General features: G+C 41.4%; 1 protein-coding gene across 1 annotated transcript in view; it reads left to right on the top strand.

Annotated features, from left to right (window-relative positions):
* Window positions 1–13,062, top strand: part of TRIM66 (tripartite motif containing 66) — a 44,623-nt gene that overhangs the window by 21,220 nt on the left and 10,341 nt on the right. Inside the window, exons 7-12 of the mRNA XM_041464667.1 lie at window positions 163–309; window positions 436–553; window positions 1,533–2,389; window positions 3,383–3,544; window positions 12,012–12,284; window positions 12,493–12,721. Of these exons, the coding sequence (XP_041320601.1) occupies window positions 163–309; window positions 436–553; window positions 1,533–2,389; window positions 3,383–3,544; window positions 12,012–12,284; window positions 12,493–12,721 (1,786 nt within the window). The remainder of the gene's footprint in view (window positions 1–162; window positions 310–435; window positions 554–1,532; window positions 2,390–3,382; window positions 3,545–12,011; window positions 12,285–12,492; window positions 12,722–13,062) is intronic.

Here is a 13,062-nt window from a genome sequence, read left to right as displayed (position 1 = left end):
TCATCTCCTGAGTTGGGCTCGCTTCCTTTCTGTGATGGGTGGTTTAAAGAGATTGTGAAGAACAGTATTGCTGCAAATATTGCAGTCTAGTGCCAATGATTGCATCTGTTATGTGTGTCTGAAGAATGACAGCCCTTTTCTACTGATTGATGTCATTAACAGAAGATCACCAGTGAGAGGAAGCAGAAGCTGGAGCAGCAATTGCAAGGAGTTGTGGTTTTGGGCAGGCAGGTAGAGCACGTCCAGAACTTCATCAGCTGGGCCGTGTGTAGTAAAAAAACCATCCCATTTCTCTTCAGTAAGGAACTGGTAAGAGCAATGCTTGTTGTGCAGTAATTGTGGGAACTGTTTTAAGGATTTGATGTTGATCAAATGAAACATTTGTCACCATCTTAGAACTGTGAATAAAATCATTGTCCTTTAATATGTCACCAGATTGTGTTTCAGATCCAGCGCTTGCTGGAGACAAACTGTAACACAGACACGGGCCCTCCTCTGAAGATCAGGTTTGCTTGGGATCCCTCCTACTGGACTAAGCAACTCTCCAATTTGGGTAAGAAAATTATAGTAGGCAAATGCCCAAAGCTAGGCTAGACAGATGCAGGCAATACACTGCCTCCCCTAAAGGGCTCTCCTTTTTTGTTTTGACATCCAGTTTTGAAACTCTTGCTATGTTCCAAAGAAAACCGAGTGTGGCTGAACTTGCCTGTTTTTCTCTCCATTTATATCCACTCACCAAAAGACCATTGAGATGTCTGGTGCTTTCATTCTCTTAGTGGCCACATGAGCTGAGCGCTGTTGAGACACTTGCAATTGATAGGCACAAAGACGGCTTTGACACTGTCTGTACAATAATTACAGTGTTACCTATATAGCAGATGTCCATACTGTGATTTTGTTTCCCAGCAGCCGCAGATTTTCCCATCTGCAATGTGCTTTTACTGTAAATTCAGCTCAGTGGGCTGATCATTGATCTAAGAGACCAGTTCTCTTCCATTTGAAGGTATTAAAACCTGAAAGGGGTGAAACACTATCAAAAGTGTTGCAGGGAGTAATGTATTGGTGAAAAGCATGGACAAGATAATTTCATAAGTCATTTCTATTTCTAGCTTTCATGAGTCTCACCTACATAGCATTCATCTCTTTTGTTTTTGTCACCCCCTGGAAGCTGTCTTTTGTGCCTGTGCTGATGGATGAGAAGATAAGATCATACTGCTGTAAAAAATGAAAGTATAAGCCATATCCATCAGTTAAGATAAAACAAGGTCAATGTTTCAGAGTGTTTGCTGGGTAATTTAACTGAGTTCAATTGACATCAGTGGGAGTTTGAATTGAAATAACTAGATAAATATTGCAAAATTTTTCTTGAATGGATGTTGGAAGACTGTTTGGATAGGCTATTTGAATATCTTTTACATTTGACATGTGAATGATGGCCATTTCCCTGTGTGTAATTTTTATTGTATACATTTGTCAAGACTGCGGGAGGGCGGGAATACAAGGTGGGAGTAAATTTGCTGGTTTTTTTCCAGGGGGTTTCACAATGGAAGGTGGACACATATCTCACCCAGATGTGCTACTCTGTGGAAATATTCAAGGGTTACAACCCTCTCTGTACCATGGTCACCCCTCCCCAGCCTCCCAGCTGGAGAGCAGCCAGCCTCCCCAGTTCCCACCTGCGCTCCAGTGCTCTGCACCCGTCTGCTGCTCCCACTGCCTCAGCATTCCTCACCCAAGCAAAGCCCAGCCTTCTTACCAAGACATGAGCCACCACCACAAGAGCTTCCAGCAGCCTCCTGCACTTCATCAGCAGCACTTCCCTCTGCAGTTCAGCCTGCAGGACAGGGAGCCACGGGGTGTCCCCCAGCCCGTGAAGCTCCCGCAGGCTGGGCTGGAGCAGCAGCCACGCTCGGAGCTGGAGAACATATCCGGGAGGGTGGCAAAGCCCTTCCCACCCCAGCAGCTGCAGCAGGGCTGTGCTGCTGTGTCCCACGAGGCTCAGCAGGCTCCCACGAGCCACCCACAGGCTTCTCTGCAGACATCAGCTGTGGGAGTGCAGCTGGGCCATGTCCAGAAGATGAAATCCAGCCCCGTGCTGCAGCCACCCCCGCAGCAGCAGCAGCTGCCACTGGCGTCCCCCCAGCTGGGGCACGACGAGAGCTCCCACAAGCAGGTCATCCAGCAGAGCCTGGACCTCATGCACCACCAGCTGGAGCTGGAGGAGATGAAGAAGGATCTGGAGCTTCTCCTGCAGGCCCAGGGACAGTCCAGCCTGCAGCTGAACCAAGCCAAGCCACCTCAGAACGTTCAGCAGACTATAGTTGGTCAGATCAACTACATAGTGAGGCAGCCAGCCCCAGCACAGCAACAAGTCCAAGATGAAGCACAAGTATGTTCTCAAAGTAATTTCCTACTGCATTTAGTCAGTGTAAGCTGAGAAATTGGACACACCTTTGAGATTTCATGTGTTTCTCTGAATTTTCTGTTATCTTGTCTATGTGTGCAGCAGAGAGGCTTCATGCCTCATGCAGATTGGGCCAAAATTTTCTATAAAGTTTTTCTTTTTCTTTTTTTTCAAAAATTTTCTGCATAACCACCCTGGATCCCAACGACTTCAATCTCTCAATAGACAAGGTGAGCAGCAACGTGGGAAAATAAAAGCACCATCACTCCTCCTTTGTAAACATTGACTGGAGGATTGCAGTAATTTCACTCTGCATTTCAACTCCCGTTTTTACCCGAAGCATTAAGCCCTGAGTCCTTAAAAAGCATTAGGTTCTGAATTATTATTGAAGAGAGCGAAGACAATTTCTTGGTCTGAGGGTTATTTCCCATTCTCTTGCTGCTGCATCATGTCATTTAAGATTATCATAATTTTCCACATATGCTGTTGTGCTACAATTTTGCAGGGCCAATCTCTTCCCTTTCCCACCTGTTTTTGGAAAGAGGAGCCTGCTTTTGAAATAGGAACCGTCCTTGGTGGTGAGCATCCAAACTGCAAGGCAGATCAGCTGCAGAATAAAGTGGCTTGGAAAGCCATTTAAAATGGTGGAAAGGTGGCTCAGACTTGCCATGTGTAAGTTCTGTGGAGTTGCCACTTTGAACAGTTCTCAAAGTAGATTACCTGCAAGGGCAGGCTGCAGCCTTTTGGTGTAGCTGTACATTTCTGCAGCTTTGTGTAGTTTTTTTGTTTTTTAAGAATTCATTAATGCTTGAGAGAAAACTTTTTCCATTTATCTCTCTGCTTAAGGTTGCCTTGAACATCTCTGTTTTAGAGGCTTTTTGGGCTTTTCATTATGTGTATGCTGTGAGTTGATGCACTTTTGTTACTGTTTTTCTTCCTGAGATGTTGAAAAGACAAATCCTCATTTGTGATTTGTAGGTCTGTGAGAGCTCTGCAGAAGCTGATGCCCAGAAGCCTGTCGTTCCTCCTGACAAAAATGACAGTCCCTCCCTGTCACAATCATTGGAAGAAGAACCCAGTGGCAGGAACCACTCCCCTGAGAGCACACTGCAGCAATCAACTTTCCATCCAGTGAGAAAGGTATAAAGAACTTGTTAAAAAAATATGAAAGGGAAAACATGATTTGATAATATTGAATGTGGCATTGGAGTTTGCAACCCGGTGGAAAAAATTAAAATGCAGTAAAAGTCAGCCAAGTGGCTTGTAAGTTTTGGAAGACAGTCACAGCCCTAACCTCGTGTGCATCTCCCAGTAAGGTGCCAGGATGAGCAGCTCTTCTAGAGGCTGGTAGTGTTTAGGTCTGGCTGGAACGATTGTTAGACGTGGACTGGCAAATAAATAGATGCTCTATTTCTTCACTGCTTTAATTCTGCCTAGCTTCTGTGTCTAGGGATTTAATTACTAAGACTCGCTAACTGCCATACTAGAAGCAGTTAATTTGAAAAAAAATAAATAAAGCAGGAGTTAGAGGTGCTGATGAAATCAGGCCTGAGAAGCAGTCTTCAAAAGAGTTGCCCCAGAAACAGCACCACTAATTACTGCAGGAGGTGGGTGCCTGAAATTCTGTTATACTTCTCATTGTTCATGTATAAGCAGACAAATCACAATTTCTATATATCTAGAATATTTGAGTACACCAGAGAGCCAGGCTTTTGTCTTCCCACCTACTGTGAGGCTCTGACCATTGAAGAATTAGCATGAACACAGCCAGGAAGACCACTGGTTATCAGTAGGTCCTTGCTGGCTCTGGATATCACCTGTGCTTTTGAAGCAGAGAATCTGCCTTTTACTTCTCTGTACAGTTTGTTTAGAAAACCCCAAGCAACACATCATATTCTGGTTTTTCATATCTGTTTGTTACTTCAGTGCATGACTCATTTTGTGTATCATGTAGAAGACTTTCATAGCTTTTTTCCCTTGGAATTTGTCTGTGGAATATTGTGGGACTACTTGTCTTTCGTTTCTATCCTCAAAAAGCAAGTTATTTTTTCCTTCTTTTGTATGTAGTTTTGTTGATGCAACATATTTATGATGCAATACCCATCCAGAGAATTGTTGGAGATCCCTTTGGGAGCTGCAGAGATGTGGGCCTGGAAGCAGAGTGCAAATCAGATTTGAAAGCCACAAAGAAATCTGTTTTATGGACCTATAATGGAAGGTTATTCCCAAAAGCTTAAGCAAGAAACATCAGAAAGAGGAAAGAAAATAGAAGCAGATGTGCGAGAGAGAGAGAGAGAGAGAGACTGGTGTAGTCTGATGGGAAAAGCAGGAGTAATAAACGAGGAAAGGCTGATTTGTTGCTGTAGAAGCTGAGACGGTGGCAAAAGGAGGGTACTTCTAGGGAAGACAAAAAAGGATTTTTGTCTAATGGTGCTGAGAAATGATGCTCTTGTGCAGAAAGCACAGGGGTGTCTGGCTTTTTGAAGTGCCTGGTACCTCTTTCAAAAAGGGAAAACGTTCAACAGCTACAGAACCCCATCTGTGCTTGTGTTGCTCTCTTCTAATGAGCTGTTTGGGATGAAGACATCTGGGTGGGTGAAGATACTGCCAGCTCTGGAAATGGCAAATTAGAAATGATGAAGGGAAAAAGCACAACAAGTAAACCCTGGAAATATCTTCTTCATGAATGCTCATTAGAAATATCTGAGTGCTTTTGCTTTACAATTGGATTAAATCTGAGTTTAAATGGGAGATTGGTTCCTGTTTAAGAACAAGGGAACGTGTCTGTTCATTCTCATCTGGTTCACCTGATTAAATCTTTTCACACTCATCTCCAGACAAAAATTTCTGCGTAGGTGTTTGTCCACGTGTTCTCACATGGGCTATATTCAGAACATTTCATCTCTCTCAAGATCATCTTGGAAGACATGGAGGAAGTGAATGTGGACAAGTCTGAAATACTTGAAAAGTATGGTGGAGAAAATAGCTAGATAAACCTGCTGCCTGAGGAAGAACTGTTCTGTCTTTTGGAGAAAAATTGCTGTTGGACTTCTTGGCCTTGTGCTGCATATCTGCTGAACTCTGGCAGCCTTCAGCTAGGCATAGTATTCCTAGTGGAGTACAGAATTCCCTGTCTGCTGAGATTCTTTCATTAAAGAGAAAGCAGTGTGCACCTGAATTAACTGTTTAGTGATTTGGTTGCCAAGATCTGTCCAAAAAGGTCAGAAATAAAAGCTTTCTTTAGCTCAGTGGTTTCCTTTATTTTGGAGGGGGGTGAGGCTTGATTGCTCATGTAATTATTAAACCTCTGTGCATTAATTTTGAAATGTGTTTATGGTATGAATTTGATATTATTGACTGATAATATTGACTAGATGAATTGTCTGCATACAGATTTATATTTATTTGTAAAGCAGTACAGAGAAGATGCTCTTAATAGCTCATGATCAAAACAGTTTGGGATAGTTTTCATTTGTTTTGCTCATTTTGGAACATTAATGGTGTTATTTTGTCAGTCTTTCTGTCTTTCTGTGTATTCCTCTAACTGTTTCTCTGTGAATTAATTTTTTTTGTGTGTAATAAATGTTTCTATGCTTAACTTACATCAAATAATCTAAGTGCTGCACTTTGCATAATTCTGGGCTTGATTAGCACCTTTTTAAGAATCCCACACCAGGAATGAAAGATTTCTGTTGATGTGGAAAATGAATATATTGTGTATTCCTCTGTCAGAATACTTCACTCACATAGCCAGGACCTCTGGTCTGGGTTGTGGAGTTGTTCTGTATCCATGCCTGCCAAATACCCAACCTCTCCAGTAAGAATGCCAGCAAGACAGAGAACAAATTTCTGATTAACTTTTGTGTTACCTGCACTACTTTTCCAAGAAATTGTGCCAAACTCTAGCAAACAGATTTTACACAAGCTGTGGAATTGATAATTTGCAGTGTGAAGGAATGAGTACTCAATTAGTTTTAACGGTTTTGTGGAAAGGGTTACCAGCCTCCTGCAACAGTATGATTTTTCTGCTTTTATGTAGTAAAATATCTAGTAGTAGTAGATAGTATGATATCTAGTTATTAATTGTGCACAGGACTAGAGAGGTCACCTATTCTGGAATAAAGGTAAGAATAATATGATCTTTTGGGCCTAATTGTGTTTTCAGGAGTAATAACAGGAATACAGTGTCTTTTGTTAGCATGTACCTAATTGTCATTTCTGGCTGTGATGAGCAAGAGGTCTATAGGCTGCATCTAGCATTTGAAGAAATGTCATGGTTACTGTACATCTAGAGCACAAATTTGCAATTTGAGCCTCAGGCACCACGCAACAGCCATTGGTGTTGATGTAGGGTTGGGCATCTCTCCTCCTCACACTCCATAAAGTGCACTCCCTTCTGTACTTTGGAGCAAGACCCTTACCTCTGTTAGTTCATCTTCTGCTTAAAGTGAATCTCTGGATCTGTGCACTGCCTTAGTGAGTTATCACTGAGCAGCTGCACCTGATCCTATATAAATATAGTCAACAGCAGATCCTTAGGGAAGGACATCAGCAACAGACAAATATAAACCGGGGGTCCACTGTCCCAGGTTCTGAAAGCCAGCACTCAAGGGTTTTCTGACATGGAGGTTGTACCCAGACAATTGTGGTTTAGAGCTTTTTATAGACCCCTTGCCTGTGAATTTGTCTAATTCACTATTTTGAATCCATTTTAATACTAGTACAGAATACTCCTCAGCATTCTACTCCAACTGAGTTTTGCACTGCATGGAAAGTTCCTCTGTTTGTTTACCTTGAGTCTCTTGCCTGATACCTTCTAGTTTTTGTGTTAGGAAAAACAGTGAATAATCACTCTGTGTTCACCCCATTCATAATATCTGTGTTTTATAGGTATACACTGAATTTTTTCTTGAAAGTTTATTTTTGAAGCTTAAAAGGGACTGCTTGTCTCTCTAGAGTTGGGTGAAAGCCATTCTGTACTTTGGTGTGTTTGACCATTTGCCCCATATTTTGTGGTTTCAATAAATAATTTTTGAGGCAGGGTAACCAAGGTTAGTAAAGAAAATGTAAACATGTGGAAATGGTGTGTAGTGCATTAAATTTATTGTATTCTTTTTGATTCAGAACAAGTTCCAGCTTCTTAGTTCAAGAGCTCTGTTTGTCTCAAGCACCATAAAGTACCTGAAATGGGGAAATCCTAGGAAGTATTCCATGCTATCCCTGGTGTGCTCTTCAGAGCACTCTGAGAGGCTTCTCTTTTATTCCAAGTATATGCTGTGGTAGCATTTCGTGAAAGAAAAATATGGTGATAGTTCATGGTGGAACTTCTCTTTTTTTTTTAATGAAAAACTCATTAAATTTGTGCAAAGGGGGCTGGAGGACAGAGCACAGATTTTATTTGGCACAGATTTTATTTGATGGTTGTATTGCACAGAGCATGTTGTGATTACTTAGTGACTGAAAGTAATAATTAATATCCAACCCTAGAACTTCAAATCTGAGCTTGGAACCAAAATGGATTTCTTGCTGCTATTTTCCCCCCTTAATTACTATTAATTTTAGAGGAATTAGTGATGAAGGCAAAAACAGCCAGGAGTTTGGGGTACTATAAATTTCTCAAGTAACAGAGTGTTTTTTACTTTGCAGAATTGAACTGCTCATGGCACAAATGCCTTCATGCTTAATGCAATTAGGTACATTTCCCAGAATGTAAATTTTACAAAACCCTTTTCCTTTGACCTGAAAAAAAGAAGATAAATAACACATGATGCTGCTTGCTCCGTGCAATCTCTTCCTCCTTCTGCTTTAAGCCCGCTCCCGTTTATTCAGGCAAATTGCTAAGGAAGATTTGGATTCTTTATTTCTCGTGAAAGCGGAAAGGAAATCCTTCGGATTCTGTTCTGAAACTGGGAATGGGAAGCATGTGCAGCCCGTGCTGTCAGTGCTGCTGTGTTAAGCAACTGGATTGGAGTAGTACATTTGTTTAACCTTCCTGCATAATGAGCTGCCAGGGGGATTGCTCCACTTAATAGCAGCCGTTCATTACTCTGCATCCATTTGCAGCGTGGTGTTTCTCCCACAGCAAAGAGAATTGGCGGTTCCCAGTTTTAGCTTCCTTTATCAGTGACACTTAATGTCAACAGCCCCGAGGCTTTGCCAAAACAATCCTAACAAATCCTAATCCCACTGTTTCAAGGTAAGTATTTGCTTCTCAGAATTCTTCTGTATTGGTGCTGCATGTTTACACTGGACCTCTTTGGAATGCAACAGTGATCAAAGCAATGTTTGAACTGAGCCATATGTTTATTTTTTGTTCTCTGCAGGCACTTTGCATGTTCTTTTCTCTTACTTTTCACTACCATAGCTAAGAAAATTGTGATAGGAGGCGTTTTGGGGTGGTGATGCTGCTGCCATTATATTATAAGGATCATCAGACCAAAATTAATTATGAGACAATGAGAATTCCATTTATAGTGACACAGATGTTGTTCAGTGCTCCAGACTGTACATTAAAATGTCAAAAAGTTTAAAATTAACCAACAGCTGAAGCCACCCTCTGCTCAAGAGCATAATTAATGCTTGTTGTTGTTCAAATGTTGCAATGTAAAAGCAATAGAGCTTTTATAAAACAGATAAATCCTTTAAAGGTGTCCCATTTGCAAAATCTAGCTGAACTGTCAAGGGAAAAGAGAAATTTTTGCTAATGGCAAAAGAAATGATTATTTTAGGGAGTGAATTAATAGTCTATTAATGAGCCTTGTTCCCAGTGCATTGTTCACTTCACACTTGACAGCAGCTCTATGGATCAGGACGGAATGTGTCTGTTCTTAACTGTGAGTTTTAATATTTTGCACTGAAAGATCATAATGTTGCTTCATCATTAAAATAACCACAAAATTAACTTTTGCCCCAAGGGAAAGACAGATGGCAGTTTGATGGCCTCATTATTCTTTTTAACAAGAGTAAGGTTTTACATTGGCTTGTATAATCTGAAAAGATCTCTGAAGAAACTGATGCTAGCTAGAAGAGTAAAAAGGACAGCCACACCATGCAACTGAATTTCACATTTCTGAAAATCTTATGCGTGTCTCCATTTTTTTTTTTTTTTTCCTTCAGTAGGAGTCATCCCAGTGACTGCTCCCAGTAAGTAAACTTGTCTCACTGGAGCCAGGAGTAAACCTGAATTTCCTCAGGAGGGGGAACATTTCACCTGAGCTGCACACAGAGGGCCAGGTCTCGCTACAGGAGATGGTGGCACGTGCTTGTAAATGAGTCAAGGAAGGTGTGGGTAGTGATTGGAGGAGCTGAATGGCCAGGTCTCCAGTTAATTGGGAGCAAATTTAGGTGGTGTGCCCCTGCCATGGGTATACCTCAGCATGGCCATCCCCAATGGAATACACCTGTAGGGTACTTCCTATGGACTCCAATTTGTGGATGTTCCATGCTGTGGAGAACCTCACTAAATAAATATTTAGCTACCTCACAGGGGCTTAATTAATGCTCACAGTGGACTTTGAAATAAGGGAAAAGGCAAGGGCTGATTACAGTTCGTCTTCAGCTTGAACATGAATTCTGCTTGTTTGTTTTAGTTTTTTGTGAGTGGTATGGGAACAATTCACGTGTTAATTTTGCCATCTTAAAAAGAACTTGTGATAAAGTGAGTGATGGAATGAAGGAAAATCAATTTGGTAGGTCCCATTTGTCACTGTAATTGCAGGAACCTGTTTCAAGCAAGTTGAAGTAGCAAATAAACATTTTTGATCTTTGTGGACTTTGGGTTGTGTGGCCTTGAAAAGTGGATTCCTTGCTGACCTATGGAGATAACTTTGGTTTGAAACTTCAGCGTTCTTAGGAATGCTCTATCAGACAGACTATATGGCGAGTTTGGGCCTCCTCTGGTGCATTTCCTTATTGGCTGTGCTCTAGTTTTCTACTCAAATGTAACGTGGGAAAAACGTGTGTGACTAGTTCCAGCAGCTTCCAAAAAAGCTGTTACAGCTCAAAGAACTTATATTCAGGGGTGTCCATTGGACTCAAGAGGGGGAGAATGACCAATTCCCTGGCTGCAGGAACCCAGTGTTCCTTGGGGTGCCTTCAGCATGGAGGGACAGTTTAGAGCAGGCTCACTGCAGCTCTGTGTGGCGGAATGGCACAAACCTCCCCTGGCTCTGCACAAGAGCTGACCTCTTTCTGTCTCAAGTGCAGGCGTATTTTGTCTCATCAGATTAAGTGGTCACTCTTCAGGCAAAGCTCCCATCATAGCATCTATTGCAAGTTGACAAAGAGGAAATTAAATCTCATCCATTGTTGGGTGGGAATTAGGGTCTGTGGGCAGTGTTGTCTTAGCACAGAGCTGCTGTGCATTGCAAGCAGAGGAATTCAAGCCTGGCAGGAGGCAGGATTTACACAGACACATCTGACAGCTCAGGCTAGGCTGCAGTCTTTACCACTGTGGGGTTAAGATGGACAAAATTATCAAAATCCCAAATGGAGTGTGTGTTGAGAAAAATACTAATTAAATTTAGGAAATGGATCCTATCTCAGATTCACTTCTGAGTCACAGGCCTCTAGTGGAGAAATAAGTACAACCATAAATTTAAACTCTAATTCAGATGCAATGGACATGTCTCTATTGGCTTGATTTATATTAAAATGAGTGCTACCTACTGTATTGCAAATGAAGGATATGAAAAGGATATAGTAGTGTAAAGGGTGAAGCACCAATGAACTATGATGAAATCAAGGGAAAGTTTTGTATTCAAGTGACACAGATCACTTCGTAAAATTGCTTCTGTTTGCTTCACATGGATGCTTGAAGGGTCTTGTTTCCAATGCAGTCCCACATTCCAGGATGTGAGGCAGCTTAAGGAAGTCACCCAGATCAGTGGGGGTGCTTTGGTTTGTGTAACAGTGTCTCTGTGGGTTTGGTAGTGACAAATCATGAGACAGTAAAAATTGCATATTGATGCTTTGGTAAACATTCCCTTTCTTTGGAAACTGGATGTGTTTCCTCATTAGTACCTGTAGATATTTCTGCATTTAATCTATGTTATTTAAAGGGAAAGTGCTTCAGGTTTTGATGGGGCCGACTCAACTATCATAGAAAGATTTCAGCATCATTAACAGGAAAAATAACTTCATGTACTGAAGTCAGAGTTAAATCTTATTTCTTCTGAATATTCTTTCTGAATGATCTGATGTTCTTTTAATAAAATGACAAAATTTCTGATTTGAATCTTATTTCTTCTGGGAAAATTTTAAGGGAAATGATTGGGTTTATGTCAAGGATTAATTTGGTACAGTGTTCTAGGTAGGAGTTAAAAATCAGAATCCCTTGAATTGATCTAAGGAAGACATTTTTTTGTAATCACCAGAAGAGTAACTCAGTTGTCTCCTTTTCCAGTTTTCAGTTTTAATGGTGGAGAATCTAAAGCTTTTGGGAAAAAAGCATAGGATTACAATAGATTCTTACAGCCCTTGTGACACAACTGTTTGATTATGTCAAGCTGAAATTGAGCATCTCATCTGTTATAGAAAGAACAGTAGCATTTTGCTGCTGAAGAGCTTATTAATATATTGGTTTTTTTCTTCTTTTTCTTTTTCCCAGCATTCAGCATCCCTAAGCTTTGTGGGCTTTCCAAACAGCACAGAAATGGAATTGTCTCCACCGAGGTTATCCAGCTCGGCCGACCCAGAGGTGAAAGGTGCAGCTGCTGTGACACTTGGCCTGTCCCCAAATGCTGTCTGTGAGTGTGACACTGCACCAGAGCCCCTGCCCAGCTACAGCCTGGCTCTGGGCAGGGCTCCCAGTGACCCGAGCCCTGGGGCTCCTGCTGGCCTCAGCCCAGGTGATGCACTCCAGGGAGGCACTAAATGCAAGGTAGGGATGGCTCAAACTCCTCTGCTGAGAGGGAATCCACTTCCATTTACAGCACATTATTGTTGGTCAATCACTCAAAATACTGTTTCAATTAGTGAAGTTTTCCTTAGCTGGTGTTTGAAGATTGATTACAAATTATATTCTTAACATGAAAAGAAGGAAAACTCATAATAGAATTCTGCATTTCTTTCTCTCCCACCCCTCACAGCTGGAAAATGAAGACTTCAGTGCTGTGGATTGTCTTCTAGAAAACAACTTGGCTACTGCTGGGCAAGAGGTAGTTAATGAATTAACTCTTTCTATGCAAAAAGTGATGGAAGAACCTATTAATCTTTCAATCAAAAAGTCTCAACATTGCACTTCTCCTTCTGAACTGCTCAGCAACACTTCTTTCCTGCCTGTGAATGCCAGAACGAGACAACCTAGAAGCGAAGAAGGTACCAGGCTTTTAATTATTTCCTTCAGGTTTTGGGGTTTTTTTCTTTCTTAGCACTGTGCATTGCAAGCGTGGTAAAGCAGTATGCTTATTAATATACTTACATGTAAATGTGCTTTTCCAGCAAGCTTCAAATTGTTATCAGAGTACTTAATCCAGTGGAAAAGTGTGTTTGATCTCATTTGTGGGGGAAAAACATGGAGATGATACGCTTTGAATTTGTAACATCCCTCATCTGTGAACCAGAAACGAGTGTGACTGTGTGAAGTACCTGGAGTATTAGTTCTCTTAGAAGCACTCCTGTTAACGAGACCTGCAGTTATGACTATTGAAGAGCTGGTT

Source organism: Pyrgilauda ruficollis, unplaced genomic scaffold (genome assembly GCF_017590135.1).
Source record: "Pyrgilauda ruficollis isolate IOZ18807 unplaced genomic scaffold, ASM1759013v1 scaffold182, whole genome shotgun sequence".
NCBI lineage: Eukaryota > Metazoa > Chordata > Aves > Passeriformes > Passeridae > Pyrgilauda > Pyrgilauda ruficollis.
The sequence above is the reverse complement of the archived record's forward strand: the minus strand, read 5'-3'. Positions and strand labels throughout refer to the sequence as shown.